We start from the raw sequence: 17,389 nt of genomic DNA, 5'->3' as shown, positions 1-17,389 counted from the left end.
AGAGAGTGCAACCTTTTGTTAACGCAATTAAGCGTTCAGCATTCACTGCGCTCCAATCAAATGTCTCCATTAGTTGGGCTTGGCAACAAATGCTGCCGAAAAGCGCTTCCACACAAAGCCGCGAGATCGTATCAATGGGGGTTCTGAGTGTTTATCAAAGAAATTACTGATCATAACATCACCCACATTGCTCTCCGAAGAGATGCCAGACCCATCTTGCATATTAGTCCTTGATGAGAAAAATGCAATTAAAATGTCAACTACTTTTTATTAGAATCTGCCCACCCCGTGGAGCTCAGAGTCCTCTAGAGTCCACTGCAGGCAGTCGAAAGATGGCACGGCGAAAGGGTTCTGTCAGAAATTCAGCTGGAGGAGAACAACCCATTTGGCTCGTCCTCAGATAAGTTTATTCTACCACCTATTCTCCACTGGAGAGGTGGGATGGTCTTTACCAGCCTGCAGCACGTCTCCCTAGAGTGGTTTATTTTAACGCTCTTAGAGCTTTACAGAAAGTGTTTTGGTGCTATAACGGCAAAGGCAATCGCTCATTTGCAGTGACCCACATTAGTGGAGGTGGTGAAGAGAGCTTCTCTGTTCTTTGGAGCCATGCACCGACTTGCATTTTGCATGTAGTCAAAGGAAATTAAGCACTTGAACTCATCTGAACAAAAATTGGACCATTAAAAAATGTAGAGATATTAAAGGTGCGATATGTATTTTTTAGCGGCCTCTATCGGTGATCTTTCAGATTGCAACCAATTTTTACAAGAGCGCTCGTGCTCTTGTGCGTGCTCAAACACAAGAGCGAGCACTCATGGTACACACGCCGGCCACATGTACCCCTTTTCCACCGAAAAAAGAACTGGTTCGGAACTGGTGCTGGTTCAAATTTGGTTCGGAGTTGGTTCAACTTGCGAACCCATTCAGAACCTGTTTGTTTTTCCACTGACTAGAGTGCCCAGGGAACGATGTCGTTACGTCACTGTGCACGTCGCTAGAAACGCTTGCAAGTACATTGCTTTGGGATTACCAAGAAAACTTTAAAAACAATTGAAATATGTAAGTCTTTTAATCTTTTCGTTTGATATGTAATCTTTTCGGATAAGTTCAACGCATTCTCACCCCAAGGCGTCACCTTTGACCATGCTTCAATATTTGACGTTTTAGGCGCCCTTTAGCGTCACTTACATGACGCGATCCTACGGCGTCACCTAACTGACGCTAAACGAAAGCGTCAGTCAGAGGACGCGGTTAGGTTTAGGTGTGGGGTGGGGGTAGGGTACACGCGATCCTAGGGCGTCATCTAACTGACGCTAAAGGGCGCCTAAAGCGTCAGATATTGAAGCATGTCCAAATGCTTCCCAAGGCGTCAGTTAGGTGACGCCTTGGGAGTGAGAATGGGCTGGTTATGTACCCCTGTCTTGTGTCTTTTTTCTTTCCATTTATTTGTTCTATATCGTGACTGTTTTCTTCTTTGCTTATGTTTCAAATGAAAAAAAAAAAATAAATAAAAAATGCTTGCGTGTTTCTGTGGTTTCTCCTGGCTTTGCGATGGTGAGAAAAGATGTTGAGAACGCTTTTTGTTTTCCCGGCCGCAAACTGGTTCTTTGGCTGTCGAAACACAAAGAACTGGTTCGCGCGCAGGCAACGGCTCCGAACCGGCTCTCGAAATGCTTTGGTGGAAAAGGGGCTACTGAGACTTTCAAAACAGCGGAGAAAGCATCACATGACACAACTCATGTAAACTCCCATTGCAACATTACAATAATAAGATACTTTTATCAGCTTGTCGTTGAACTAATGCTCTATGCTCGCACCATGATAACGTTACATTTGTGGTGTTATCTAGCCTAAGGCATTTCACTAACTATTCGTGTATCTTTCACAATCAGCAATGTCATCATAGGTGAATGAATAATATGATAACGAAAACGGTTAGCGAACTAGACTGAACAATTTCAGTGTAACAGTAAGATCGTAGGAAGTAACATTACTTTAACGTGTCTGGAAATGTGTATTATAAACAATATGATACTAGTAAAGTTAGACAGTAGATATAGTACATAAAATAAAAGTTACTGTACATCCTAAAGCACCTACTTTTTGTTATCCTGGAACAGGCGCATTTGATAGACATTCTTAGCACCCAATAAACGGCGCCGGGCATTCGTAAACCACGCCTCAAATGCGATAACATGAAAAAAGTCTCAACGAGAATTGGGTCTGGCGTTAGCCAGGCTAGCAGTTTTTGCCTTTTTCAGGCATGGTACTTTAACAAACTCCTCCTATTGTTTTAATTGTAATTACTTTTCACAAGAGGAAAAAGTATGTTTTGCATAACATCGGTTCATGGAAATGCTGTCATTATGCAATAGTTTATTATCAACATTTAAAAAATATCGCACATTTTTTTATGCAAATCTGTAATGGAGGCCTCTGTTGAAAACAGTTGTGCTGCTTAATATCTTTTTTTTTTATAGTTTTTTGTGGAAACTGATATTTTTTGGAGTCTTTGATGAATAGAAAGTTCAATAGAACAGCATTTTTTCGAAATAAAAGTCGAATCTTTTTCAACATTAAATGCCTTTACTTTCACTTTTGATCAATTTAATGCGTCATTGCTGATTAAAATTATTAATTCCTTTTGAATTTTAGTGTTTTTAATTAGCCAAAGCTTAATTTTGAAATATGTGGACATGCTTTTATATGTTGTTGACACTCTGTGGTTCCTGCTTCCTCTCTTTCATATCGGTTTTAATTTCAAGTTGGATAATTACATTAATAATTTACCTAAAGAAACTTTTTACAGCATAATGACCTTTAAGAGACATGCTGTATTTGTTGCGTTACGTCTGATAACATGACACTGATGCTGCGGAAAAAAATGGAAAGAAAAAGGAGAAAGAATAGATCTTTTTAATGGAATTTAACAATAGGTCTCTGGTGTGCTCATTAGGATGACCAGTTTGACTTATTTTACAGCCATTTGTAATTAGTATCTGTGAGAGTTATTGCCATAATCAGCCTAGCGTTGCTCCTGACTTCCTTTGTTAGCCATTAACTTTGCTGTTTTTTACTCGGTGTGTGAAGGCGGTCATTCGTTAACGGCAGCCGTTGTAAAACTAATAAAACTGTACGGTTCCTAAAGGAGAGGTTTCATAATTTCATAGATATGAGATTTTTCTCAACCTCAAAAGCAGCCCTGACAAGACTGCGCTTGACCGCATATTGGATACGAGTGTGACGTTAGCGATAAATTATCCTGAAGAAATTTAGTAAACCAACGCCTAACAGTATATAATGATTTGTGTGACTTGTTTACTATTGCCGTACATCAGCTAACAGGTGTGGGCGGAGCTTCCCATCCTCAGCGCCTATAGTTGCAGCAGGTCACATGACCCATAAATCACAGTGCAGTAAGAATAGAGTCGAGCTCTGAGCTGTGTTTCAGAATAGTGATGAAGATCTGTGACCCAGGGGCTTTAGTATATCATTCACCATCAGTCTTTGAGTTCAGGCCAATCTCTTGCCTTCTCCTGCACTGGGTTTTATTTCTTGCGCCTTTAGTGCCCAGCTAATGGCTTATTTATTACTTCCATACTTTATAAAGAGGATCCTGTGTGGCCTAATTAAGGGCCGGCCTTCTTTGGAATTCTATGATAATTATGGGGCTTCGTTGTTTTAATATTAGTCCTTGCCAGCCTGGAACTCTCATACGTTCTCACTGTTCCCGGAGGGGATTTTTTTATGGCCGCTTTCACTAAGGGCAGACTGATGGATCTCGGGCAGAGCGGCAGTGAATGTTTATACGGCTGCAGTGAAAGTTGAGTCATCTCAAATCTCCTGTTTCAAAAGTCCTTCAACAATCTGCTTCAGCTGAAATATATATGAGAGCGCCGCTCACCACAAGCTACCTCGCATAGTTAACGGAGAACTGACTTCGTCGAAGACGCTTTGCTGAGAATTCGGCTGCTGTGTAAACATGCGGAATGACCCATTAAAGCTCTCATGGGACGCAAGAATATATGGAATATTTTCTACAGGGCTCTCGCATAGAAACATACATTATCATGCATATATGCGCTAAAAGTCCACATATATATTTTATAAAGTTCGACAAATTCATGAGTTAAATATATAAATTGAGTCTGTCTATCAAAGTTAGATTGCTATAGTTACAGGCTATGATGATGAAAAAATAGGTGGATACTTCTATTAGATTATAGATTTTGAAGATGATTGTTGATTATAGAGTTTCACATTTACACATTTGGCAGACTTTTTATCCAAAGCGACTTACATTATAAATTTTTTTTTTCAGTTCATGCATTCCCTGCGAATCCTTCTAATGTTCCTGCAGATGGTCCCATTTCAATCATTGGATTTCTGCTTAGATTCATACACACTTTCATTTAGTCTGTCACCAACATTCACAAATGCTTTTACCCAGAAGGCACCTGGAACAGTGTCAAATAGATAAATATTCATGGATGGAGAATAGATGATACTTGGTGAAGTAAATGCTGGATCTGATGGCATGAAGTGTGTGTTTGGTGCAGGTTACAGATTTAGAAATCCCACTTTTCTTCATGGAGAAATGGGCAACACTTTACAATAAGGTTTAATTTGTTAACATTAGTTAAAGCTGCAGTCCGTTGGTTTTCCTCTTTGGCGCCATCTCTGTTTGAAATCTGAATTGCAGTCATTCGCGGAATTATCAACTTTACGTGGGTTGTGCCTCGGCACGGCACAGCGCGGACGCCAATTAAATCTAGTGATCGCGTATCATATCACTTATGTGACTGCATTTAATGTGTATCGGGGCTACCTGTAGATCAGTTTCCATTTCTATTCAGTCTAATTTCGAATTCAAATTAATGTTTCTTAGAAATGGTACTCTTTGAAACATAAACACGCATATCTTTAATCAGATATCATATTTATCCTTGTTTCGCATGGGCCTGGATGGAGTCTGTCTTTTTTTATTTTGTAGCTACTCCAAAGTCCGAAGTCTTTTACATTTTGCAGCGGGTGAGTCTCCAGTTGTCACTGGTGATTGTCGTTTGAACCTTTCTGGGGTTACATTTGGTGGAGTGCTTCTTCAGATGTATAACTTAGTGCCTCTCTATCTGAATTTCACATACTTTTTTGCTTAAAATCAAAATTTGAAAAAAAAAAAAAAGTTGATTAATCTCAAAGCTGGTTGGTTTGGTTCAGCTTTAAAACTAGTTATTGGCAAAATGTTTTAAATACCTTAGGAGGAAATGAGGGTGGAAACTTCTGGAATCTTTTTTGTGTGTGTGTGTTTTTGCATTTCCTTACACGAACCTCTCTGAGAGCCCAGAACAATACATTCAAAATGTCATGTTAAATATTGTGACTGAAATCGAAGAAACCGTTTCAGTGCTCAAGAAAGACATCTTGAATCTCCCAAAGAAAATTCTTGAACAACATGATCTTGTAGGCCAAAACCTCGCAGTAGACATGCAACAATGATCCAGCTAGTGAAGTGAGGTTTTGAACATGTGCAAGAGGATGTGTTTTGCAGCTGCAGTGCTGATTGCTGCTCATCTGTTCATTTCATCACCTTGCATTAACGAAATAAGTCTGACATCTATAGAAAAGGCCTGGATTAGAATCATCATCATCAGACTTTCTTTACGATCTGCTGTTGTAGTTATCCTCTGCGTGCCTTTGGGTGCTCCGACAGCCCATTGTCTCTCCAAGAAAAGCCTCACGGTCTGCTGTAAATCTGCCACGGAACGAGAAGCTCTCCTACGCGGATGCCGCCACGGCCTCGCTGGCCAAATCCCTGACTTGGGCCGGTGCCGTTTGCTTTTTGGCAGGTGTCTGCGGCTCACGTCTGCTGATTCCATCAGAGGTATTAGTTACTTTACCTCCAGCCCTCCACCCCATCCTTGTGTTCTCATTAAGCATGCAGAAGCCATTTGTTTAGCGAGTGACTGTGAGCACACCCAGGCAGCAGATTGATTTATTAACTCTTATTTGTACCTGGGAGATGATCAGTGTCTCTGCTGTTTGAATTTCAATCGGGAAGGGCTTCCCTGCTCACTGGGAATCTTTTAAAGAAGAACTTTTCCTTAAAGTAGTGGTTCTCACCTGGTTTTGCTTTGGGACCCGGATTTTACATCAGACATGTGGCGACCCATCTTAACAAAATTGAACGGATTTTTTATACATTTCCTGTTACATACAAAATCTGGGATGGCAACTTGGTCCCTATATATTTAACATTTCGACCTGTACTGGGATATACAGTATATCATGGATATATGCGTATATATATATACTGTATTATGTATATAATGATACTGTAAAATATATAATTTCTTGGACTTAGTCTGTTTTGTACTTTACAATCGAACTCAAAGATAAACATAGATACATTAATGCAACCAATGCAACCAATTTGATAGCATGAAAGATATTTCAATGTACATAAAAATAAAGGAATTGTTACTACTTAAAATATAATTGGAATGATTAAATTATGAGATGACGATTTTTATATATACATTTTATATATTATTTGAATTGTGTTTTTACTTTTTATATTATATAGCATTTTCAGTTTTTCCTTTTTAATTTTAGTTTTTGTTAAATGCTTTTGTCACTTTTAAAATTTGTATGTTTCAATTATGCTTTATTTTTTATTTAAGTCATTTTAGTGTTTCAACTTAAACATATTCATTTCATTTAGTTGCCAAAGCTACATTTTTAATTTTTTATTTTATTTTAAGCCTTTCATCTTCTAATATTTATATTTAATTTTATTTCAGCTTTATTTGAATGTAAATAGAATTTTTGATAGAATATGGTTTTAGTTAACTATAAAAATACTGGTATACAAAAAAAACGAATTTTAATAAAATCTCATTGTTAAATTTACTAAAATGATTCTATGTGAAGTATAGTCATGTTTATTTGTTTTTGTTTGAACTTATTATGCACATTAAAAATATATTTACTGTATACATATTAGTTTGTACCCCAGATGTCTCCAGTGATTGCATCTGCTCTCAGATAATGGTTTATGATGATTCTGCATTTTTTTGTTCTTCAGGGGTTGGCGTTATTGGGAAGCACTCACTCTCTCCCTCCATTTCCTGTCCCGTTAATCGCTTCCAGGTGAGAGGTGTTCCTCCGACCTCTTCTGGGAATGCTTATTAAAACTGTTTTCCTATTGATATCGTGGGTTTGATATTTACCAGATTTGACAAAGTAAAGATCTCATGTTTGGCATAATATTACAAGAGAAACATAAGTGAATTATTTGGCCTGCGCGGCTGGAAATATAACATTGTTAAAGCGCAGGCTTGAAACTCAATCCTCGGTCCCACACCACATTTGGTTTTCATTCTTTTTCTCGAAAATTTAACAATAGCACCCAGGGATTAAGTCATGAGGCAGGTCGCAGCCAAACCAAACATCCTGCCTCCTACAGAATAATGAAGACAGATGAAAAAAGGAAACAGGTGTAAAGTGTACTCTTTTTTTGTCTGTTTTCTCAACGAGGCGTTTTACGCCGAGGTTGTCTTCGAATGAACGAAGGCCGTCTAAAACAGAAAAAAAAGGAATACCAAAACAAAACAAGGGATGTTATTCTTCTTTCAACACAAGCAGGGTTCCCGGGACGCAAGCTCTCTGGGATGTGGCAGGAGTGATGGGGCTTTCTCCAGCTTGCCTCTTAGCCGCTAGGATCGAGTTTCCCGCCAAGGGGGGTGTGACAGCGCTTCTTCCCCAGCAGAGCAACCGCATCCAGCGACACTTCGTCTCGGTGACCCGGTCACACTCTCCACACGGCCCTCTCGCTTCAGGGCCACACAAGGTCCGATTGGCAACGGAAATGATAATATTTCTTCAGCTGATACCACGAGCGGTTTCAAAATGGAGAGATCGTGGTGAGAGAATGAGGTGTGGTTTTAGGCTAAGGTGATGACAGGAAGGAGGGACTAACTGGGAAGAAACACACACAGTTATAAGCCTCCTAATTAAAGTGAGATTTTCTCTTCTATAACGGCAAACTGATTTGGTTTGAGCGGTTATTCTGACAGGTGATTTTTTGCATCCCCCTTGGCTGTGAAAGACGTGCATCTTTAAAGCAGTATTCATCGAGAGCCATCCGGTAACACTTGTCATACTCAATGACAGGTGGAGGAAGAGCAAGTAACAAGTGTTCAGCAATGCACGTCTCACTTTATAAGCAAACGCACATCAACTAAATCAAACCACGTCAATTCCTCTTACGTTAGATCACCGCCTGGCCCATGGATGTCAGCGTGAGGTCTTTCCCATTCCTTCTACGGATGGAATTCTCTTTGCTAGTAGCCCTAACAAACTTTTAAACGTATATCTCACGATCAAAACCGAGATTGGCTTTGACAAGAATGATGGATCACTTCTCAATAACTCACACCTGCAGAGGCCATTTGCTTGTGCCACGCTGTAACACAATCGTCAAATCCGGGAGGGAACCGCAACCAACAGCGGGAGATACGCCTAAATAGGTTCTCCTTCAGACGAGAGCCGGCCATAGCGCAACACATGGTTTCGATGGGCCGATGTGATCTTTCCAGAGCTCCTTCAGCGATCGTGGCTTCCCTGGCTGGAGGTGAACTTTTGCACGGGTGATTTATGCACCTTGTGAACTGTGCAGAGTTGGTGGAGGGATCCTATGTCATCATATGCTGAGGCCTCATGCACTTCCTGTTTAAGATGACTTACAGTTCCCTGTCAGTCCTCTGGGCCTGTTTTACTGCTGCCCAACCCCTCGCAGAAGCGACGGCGGGCCTGCACTGTCACTATGACATCATCAGGACACAGGAAGCACGGACATTCCTTACTTGTCAGGGTGGCTGATACACAGATGGGCCGTGACATCATGGCATTGAGTTCTCTGACTCACCCACACACCTGGAAAGGAAGTCTTTGAGAACGATTTCTTGTATTATTTGTACATAGGGGAACAACATATAAAATATAAAAATGGAAAAGGTACATTATCAGTCAAATGTTTTCTCACACTTCTTAAAGGGAAACCCCTGGTCAGAGCCTGACTCCACCCACTGGCAATATTTGAAAATGCTGAAAAAGTGGGCAGACCCCAGCGGAGATAGAGGGGACCAAATATATGCTAAAACACTCTATTCTGATCGTTTTCAATACTCACAATTCCAACTCCTGACTCCCTACAGTGGTTTTGACGACACAAGATGGTTTTTATACTGCTCGCGTGGTGAGCTGAAACCTGCGTACGTCACGAAGTGCGGAACATCCAATAGGAAAATTCAACTGCAGTAGCCACCGTTCAACCTGAAGAGGGCAGCACTAAGACGTTTTTACACCATATATTGTAGAAATAGAACATTTTATACACAAATGTCAAAAAAGTTACTCAAATCAATGACTGGTATTAATAAAGATCCATTCTTACAGATGATTAACTAAACTAAGTTGGTTAAGTGTTTAGTTACTCTTTAACTGACTAAATTATTTTGTTGAACGATGACTTTTTAGAGCGAGCTATTCTTTTAGGGTTATGAGAAACAAATACAAACCAGTGTCTCTCACTCGCTTACCAAAAAAACTCTTTACTTGTTTTCATATTCAACTAAAGCCCCATTTTTCTTCTGAAATATCCATCAAACAAAAATATGAAATGGGAGTCTTGCCCTAAAACTGTCAGGTGTGGCTGGTGGTTTCAAGCTTTGACAAACCAGCTCTAATGTTTCCCCTTTATGCCTGATACACTGTATGATTTTGGGCTGTCCAAGACACAATTTGACCAATCTTAGTGATTTTCCATGGTCGTGGCTCCAAAAAGTTGGCCCAATGTCGTACATTTAGAGAAATTCAAAGACGGCTGTTGTCACGACATTGCGACAAAAGATAGCCTGCGATTCTTTTCTGACAGTTTCAAAAAGTGTCAGATTAGCATGATAATCTCAAGTGTGTTTTCTGCTATGGCCTACGTCTACTGACTAGCCAATAAAAATAGGTACAACATGAAATGGCGTATTGATCAACACGGAAAAAAAAAAACTACTCCCTTAAAGCTCCACTTGCAAAATTGGCTTGCCAAGTTGGCCTCTTCTCCCTAGCCAAGACCGTGTCCATATTCTCCTCTTTCGCTTCTTCTTTTTTCAGCGTACATTAAAATCCACAACTGCCGAAGTGGATTCATCTTGGTCTTTTTGTTTACCACCAGCACATGCTGATTACATTTTATCCTTCAATCCTATCTTGCGTCATAGCTTACGATTCTATAGGTTTCATCATTGTACAATCCATGTCGTACAGTGTGATTTGTAATGATCGTATAGCGTTATCGAAATTGCACTGTAGCAGGCATTACACAAGATGTCCGTCATTTGGCTATCATCGTAGAGCTGACGTATGTATGGCAGTGAAACAAAACTCTCCATGGGAAAACTCAGACACTGATAGCAGCCTTGCATCTTTGAGGAACGACATTCTCCCACTCACAAACAGACAAGTGGATATTCATTGAGCAACAATAGGAGGGTCATGGTAGTGCTTGAGACGTGCTCATTCAGGGTTGTGGAGTCTGGTCTCGGCCGCATGGACTGAGAGATAGACGGAGCTCTGATACTCCCACACGTTCTGGAGATACCAGGCAGATTTCCTGTTTATGAGCTAAAGCTTTGATACAAGCTCTGCCGCCCAATGGCATCAAAGGCTGTGAGGACCCAGAAGATAAAGAAACAAGACTTCAAATGACTCTTCTGAAGCTGACTCTTCACTGTAGATGTGCAAAAACTGAGCATGCTCAATGCATTAACATAACGGTTCTCCCTTGTACACTTCCATATTAATGCATGCATTGAAGCCACCAAATACATGTAAATTTGTTTTGTTTTTTCTTATTTCCTTGAAAACATTAACCTTTCAAATTTGTTGGATTTATACTTTGTGGTCTATGTAAAGCATAACTGTAATGCTTGGGTCTAAATTTCTCATTATAACAGCTCCACAGGCCCCTTTTCTACAAGTGTGCGTCTCGTTTTGGAGCGGTCTCTTTAAATAAAAAGGAGATGTGTCATACCCCGCCCATTCGGCCATTTTTGTAGTTTGATTAGAGATATATGATTATATACTATAGCTTCAAAGAACATTTTTATTCACAAGTTAACAAAATGTCAACAACGGAAGACTTGTCCATCAAGCCTTACATGTTCGAGCCAGATCACGAGCGATTTGAAAAAGACGACGACAAACCTGCACTTTATTTTTACAAAGTACTTTATTTTTATTAACGATATTCACAGCTTATCGAAAAGCTCTGTTCGTCGTCTCCAAAGATAGAAGGAATTGACCCCTCATTCAGACAAAGTCAATCGGCAAACCATAATGGCGGAGGTTGTTGAAGTTGGAATCCTTGAAGTGCTCCGGGTCACTACATCCAACAACCGAACATTTTGACTTGCCCTCTCGTAACTTCTGCATCATTGAGCTTGGACTACAAAATCGGAGCGAGAAATAATTATGGCGGATTGCTCGAAGTGTTGGGCCGGTAGTCAATGTCCTTATTTTTCAGTTCCACTGCAAATACTGTGACGTAATTGTTCAAAAAATGTCATAGAGAACAGAAAAATCTGAACAGGTTGCAAAATATGACCAAAACAGAATGTAAAGATATAAACGAAGCACCTGAAGAGTATAATTTCATCTTTTCTGTACTTACATACACTCCAAATGCATTTAAGGGCTAAAAAAGTGGATTTAGCATGATATGTCCCCTTTAAAAACACTGCCAAATGATAATTTTCTACTTTTCCATTAAACTTCTCCTCTGAGATATAGTGGATAGCTAGTAAGACCGACTTTAGGTGTAGACAGACATGCTGTAAACTAGCCCGTGTCGACTGTGCAATTTGTGAGACTGTCAAACTCTAGAGGTAATCAAAAGGCCACCAGCTTCATGTCTCAGATACTTCCTTGACATGAGCACAAATCACGTTCTGAATATCTCCGTCATTCTGTCCTATATAAGCAGAGAGCTCAGGAAAATTACTGCGCTGGAGTGATTTCAGGAATGATTGATTCTGATCTGCATGGGTCAATGTGTCTTTATGCAGGTTCAGCGCGTTGGGGTTGAGGGCCAAAACTCTTGAAAAAAAAACAACACAATGTCGTCTTTGGATAAGGTTTCAAAAATATATCCCATCAACTGAGCAGTGCTGGCAGGCGGAGCAGACCAAAAGGTCGAAACCTTGGAAGGATGAGCCTCGCTGTGAAGTTTGGAGCGGAGCTGGAGATTTCTGGCCTGAGACGGTCCACCCCATGCTGAGAAGCACAGCATAAAAAGTGACTTTTATAACTCGATGGACTGTTGATGTTTTAAAACGTTGTGAAAGCGAAGCACACTGGCTGTGCTTTTCACGTTATGAAGACGCATAACAAAATGCTTTCAAGCCAAATGTAATCTTTATTTTTCTGTTTCTGTACAAAAAGCACGGGATCACAGGGGAAAAAAATCTGGAAAAAAACATGCATTTATTTACAGCATGGTCAGAGAGAAAAAAGGAAAGTAGAATACATCTCCCTATCTGATTTCTAAAGACATTAATTAAACATTGTGCTTTGATATATTTTGATATAATATTTCATATTTCACAAAGATGCAGTACCTTTCTTCATTTCACTTTGAGTTCAACATTTCCAAATAAAACAGGGTTTGTGAAAGAAAGCAGAAGCTAGCTCTCTACATCTATGACAAAAATCCTTTCACAAGCGATTAGGAAACTCAATGCATGGGTGAAATGGATGGACGTGTGTGTGTTTGACTGTGTCTGAGATGTTTTCATGTGAACTTTGAGATTGAATTCAGCTGTCGTAGTATAATAGGGCACGGTCAAACTGTATTTTCTTTACCCCATTTATGTCTAAACCCCAAAAGGACGAATAAGTAATTAGGTCACCTGTGAAATTAAAAGAGGTCTCCAGAAACCACTATTTCTTTCACGTGTCATCTTTGCAAACACACATACTTCAAGAAAATAGGGGGAAAAAAAACATGACTGCAATTTAAAAATTTGACGTCATTTTCAAGTGCTCACAGTTAGTGATATTTGGTCGTGTCCAACCAAAGAAACCATCTTTATGAAGATGACAACCTGCAATATGTTGATCACATTTGCAATGATTTTCCACATTTTCTCTACAGTGAAAATTGCCTATTTTTAATCACTTTTTTTCTTGATTTTTGATTTGGAATGTTGGAGAACATCCTATTTTAAGGCATCCTGTATATATCTCCTTCCAATATTTAATTTCACAGCTAATCCACTGAAATGTGGATAGCGATTTGCATTTAAATACAGATTGCATAACTTCTGCATGTGTGCATCACTAGCCACACTGACCTCACTGTCAAAATGTGCTCCGTTTCAACAGGTTTGGACTTCTCTGATGAAGCCCATTTCTCGACATGTGATACAATAATCATGTGGCACGTTAGATATGACGGCATAGAAATGTTGACATTTCACCAGCGAAACATGTAAAATAAACCTCAACAAGGACATAGAAGTATTATGGAAACATTTCAGAAACATCAACAAAATCACATGATGAACGATTTTAACTATAATGACCAAAGCAAAGAGTAATCCCAAAATAATCATCTGAAAATGCATATTTGTATAAGTTTTTCTCTTTTTTTTGTTCTTTTTTATTATCATTATTATTTTCTTCTGCTTGCTAAGATACATAGCTCTTGTAAGTGCCCCAACAAAAATAGTGCATTAGGAAATAACTATGATCATACACGTTTCACGAGAACACACAAGACAAGAGGAGGAACAAGAACACAAATGCTTTTAGCAAAAAGAAAACATTAAATACACGATTGAAAAAATGTTTTGTCGATTTGTTTTTGTTTTTTTTTCTTCGTTTTTTTACAAAAGTGGTGAAGTTTTACACCCTGCTTTAAAAAAAACAGGTGTCCTGGTCACGTTCCAGACCTCTTTTTTTTTGTCATTGTTGTTTTTGTTTTTACAAAAAAAGTGTAATCCCTTTTATTTTTCACTCTTTTTACAATATCTAAAAGGTATTAAGACATCAAATGTGTTGACAGATATTTGATACTATTATTCAGGCCTAACTCACCAAAGAAATCCCGAAACGAACTTTATAAATACATACAAAAAAGCACAATAAGAAGTTCAACAATAAGTCTGGTACCTAAATGTGATTAAAACTGCAGAAAGCATTCCTGGCTTAAATCTACCTATCCACACACCTGGAACTACACTGGAACTACAGAAACAGTATGAGGAAAAAACGGCTGACATCCATCATCCTGATCATTGCTATATATCACGGTTTTCAGTCTGGGATCGTGGTTTCAAACAAAAGCGGATGGGAATAAAATCAGCTTGATGTTAAAAACCAAAGACGTTGCATTTTGTAAATAGGGATGAATCGTTTTGAGCTGTGGCAGTCCCATCTGGATGAGTGGCATCTCTCTTCTCACAGTGGAAACAGGACAGACATACAAGATGAAACGAACAGAGAATGACCAGTTTATAGACAACATCTGCCATGCAAAGAAGCCCCTATCAAAACCTCGGCTTCTCGTTCACATTGCGATATTATCCAGCTTTTATTGTCCTGCTCGAAATGCCACCCGGTACGGCGTTCTCGGGGTCTCCAAGGATGAAGTCATAGAGGGCAAAACAAACACATCTATTGACATTTCAAGACATGGGACATTTTCTCATATATATATATATATATTTATATATATATATTTTTAGTGATCCAGGTGTCGATGTTCTTTTCGGGCAGCTCCTCGTAGGACTGGTGATGTTCAAAAAGGGGGTGGCAGACAGATTTGGTGAGCCAGTGAGTTTGTTGTTGGCTCAATGAAGCCTTAGAGGAAGATCAGGTTCCTCTTCACATGGGAGGGACAATCAGACCCGCCATAGCTGGAAGAGAAAAAACAACAAGAGGTTTGTCGACAAAAATAGAGACGGTTTAACAGATATGATCTATTTGACTCCGATGTACACTGTTAAAAAAGTCTTACTCAGTCTTGTTTTTTAGGACAAACGTTCTTAAATCAAGATACATTTGACTTAGGATATTAATGCCCAGTTTCACAGACTCAAGGCTTAAGTCTAGTCCAAGTTTGAGCCGCCTTAACTGGAAACAACTTGCACTGACTTATCTTAAAATGTCAGTGCCCTTGTTTTGTCTCAAGACGCACACAGTAATTGTTTTTTCTAAGGCACATTTATAAAATCTAATTAAATGTCCTAATTTAGCTAACGCCTAGCCCTGGCTTTGACTAAGTCTAAGTCTTATTAATTTCTGAAAAAATTAAGTGAGTTTATGCTTAAAACAAGGACAATGATCTGCAAATGGGGTCAGAAAAAAATCTTGTTTTGAATTAGAATTTTTCTGACCCCATTCATTGGCAGATATTTATTATTATTTTAAGCAGAAACAAAAAAAAACTAAATATTTTTTTAATTTTTCAGGAAGCAAGACTTAATATCTCAAGTCATTTTTCTTCCCAAGAAAAAGTATCTTGATTTAAGAATGTTTAGATATTTGTAATGGGACAGAAAATCATTAGTTATTAATTTATTTATTTTTTGCAGCGTTTGACCGATTTGAACCATACAATTATGGTTATTACGGGTCAGTAGTGCAGCTCATTCAGAGTGTGTAATATTTTTAGCTAAGCTAAACATTTCTATACACTAAAAAAACATATTTTCATGATTTGTAATCACAACTTTTTTTCTTTCGTCAAATCAACTTAATTTATGTAGTTCAGATAACATAATATTTTGAGTATCTGATGATTAAATCAATCTCCTTCATTGTATTAACTCAATTTTTCCATCTCAATGGAGGCAACCAGTTAAACCAACTATTTTTTTACAGTGTTTAATAGTTTAACAGTTTAAAGTTAAAAGTTTTCCTTAGTACAAACTGATCTGCATATTGTAAAATTTTGAGAATATAAGAAAGTTTTGGGGCTCATAACATGCAAGTAACATGAGAAGTGATCTTTTATGAATAAGTTATTGACTCCATGCAACTCTGAAGTAATTTTGATACTATTTTACACTAATTTGCCCCAACAGACATCACCACCTGCATGAAAATCTAAAGCATTTTTATTTTTTATTTGCAGTAAAACCAATTTAAGTAAAAAGTAGAAAGTTATGGATCAACTTTGTCCTCAAATATGTAGTGCCATTTGTTTTTGTTGACACATTCTAGAGGAGGGTCTTGTTTCCTGATTGGCTCAGAGTCAGGAGAGGGGTGGGGTGCTCACCCTGTAGGCTGCTCCCATTGGTGCTGGTGCAGGTGGGGGGCGGGGAGGTCTGTGGCCGGACGACCGGCGCGAAGGCGCTCTTCTGTTTGACTGCAGAGATCATATGGACAGGAGAGAATGAGAAAGGGCCCGCAGACAGAGAGATGGAAGTAGGGATGCATGAAGAGGAGGAGGAAGAGGAGGCATGGTGCTCCAATAGAGGACTTGAGGGGGTGACTGAAACAGACACACACACAGAGACACACACACACACACACACCCGCACACACAAAGATGAGATTAATGAGGTGGGTCATGCCGATTGTTAGAGGGTTAATTGAAGGGGAGGGGCTATGGCAGAGTGAGGTATTATGGGAATGAAACCGTGTGCTACACCTGCATTGCAAAGTTGATCCATAACTTACAACTCTTGAAGAGCATTTATGTCAATGTTGTCCACATTTGACTGCCAAACCACACTTTTGGAGAAGCATCAACATGAGAGCTGCTTTCTTTATTGACACACGTATCCATAAAGCATTCCGATATTATCAGGACATCTAATATGCGGTCGTCTGCATGCTTTGAGAGAAAGACAGGTAATAAAAGCCAATGGTCTCGGTGCTGATTCTTGAGCAGAAAGCTTGAGCTTTCTCACCAAACTGGTGTAAAACCAATGAATTTTCTTCAATGAAATTCCAATTGAAAACCCTTGCCAACTTGTTTCCCATTTTTATAATGAATGTAAAGCAAACCTGCCCCAAAACAGCTTTGCGCAAAGCTCGGCCTGCCAAACAAGTGCCAATCACACAAAATACAGCTGCTATATATCGAATATATGAACAGTCTTCAGTATATAAACCTCATCAGGACTCCAACATTGTGATCCCCCCCCCCCAAAAAAAAATACAGTAGTAGCAGACGTATTTACATGAAAGTGCAGACAGAAAGCTCACTATCCTGACCGCAGCAAGAAAGCGAGCGTGTGACGGAGTGAGTGAGAGGCATGGAGGAGTCGTTAATGTGTTAGACATGAAAGGAGATGAGAAAATATGAGTGTTCGTGGAGTTAGTT

At 39.2% G+C, this 17,389-nt stretch overlaps 1 protein-coding gene across 5 annotated transcripts in view; it reads right to left on the bottom strand.

Moving 5' to 3' along the window:
- Positions 1 to 12,449: 12,449 nt before the first annotated feature.
- LOC120461128 (transcription factor COE3) overlaps positions 12,450 to 17,389 on the bottom strand; it is a 115,501-nt gene continuing 110,561 nt past the window's right edge. For 2 of the 5 annotated variants that reach the window (XM_039649262.2, XM_039649263.2), the window contains exons 15-16: positions 16,337 to 16,552; positions 12,450 to 14,972 (exon numbers count right to left, since the gene is read on the bottom strand). In XM_039649262.2, coding sequence (XP_039505196.1) covers positions 14,941 to 14,972; positions 16,337 to 16,552 — 248 coding nt within the window. In that variant the 3' untranslated portion in view covers positions 12,450 to 14,940. The remainder of the gene's footprint in view (positions 14,973 to 16,336; positions 16,553 to 17,389) is intronic. The other 3 variants (XM_039649264.2, XM_039649265.2, XM_039649266.2) reach the window with 2 other exon arrangements.

Source organism: Pimephales promelas, chromosome 9 (assembly GCF_988280905.1).
Source record: "Pimephales promelas chromosome 9, fPimPro1.hap1.1, whole genome shotgun sequence".
In the NCBI taxonomy this organism is placed as follows: Eukaryota; Metazoa; Chordata; class Actinopteri; order Cypriniformes; family Leuciscidae; genus Pimephales; species Pimephales promelas.
Note: the sequence above shows the minus strand (reverse complement) of the source record. Positions and strands in the feature narration are given on the sequence as shown.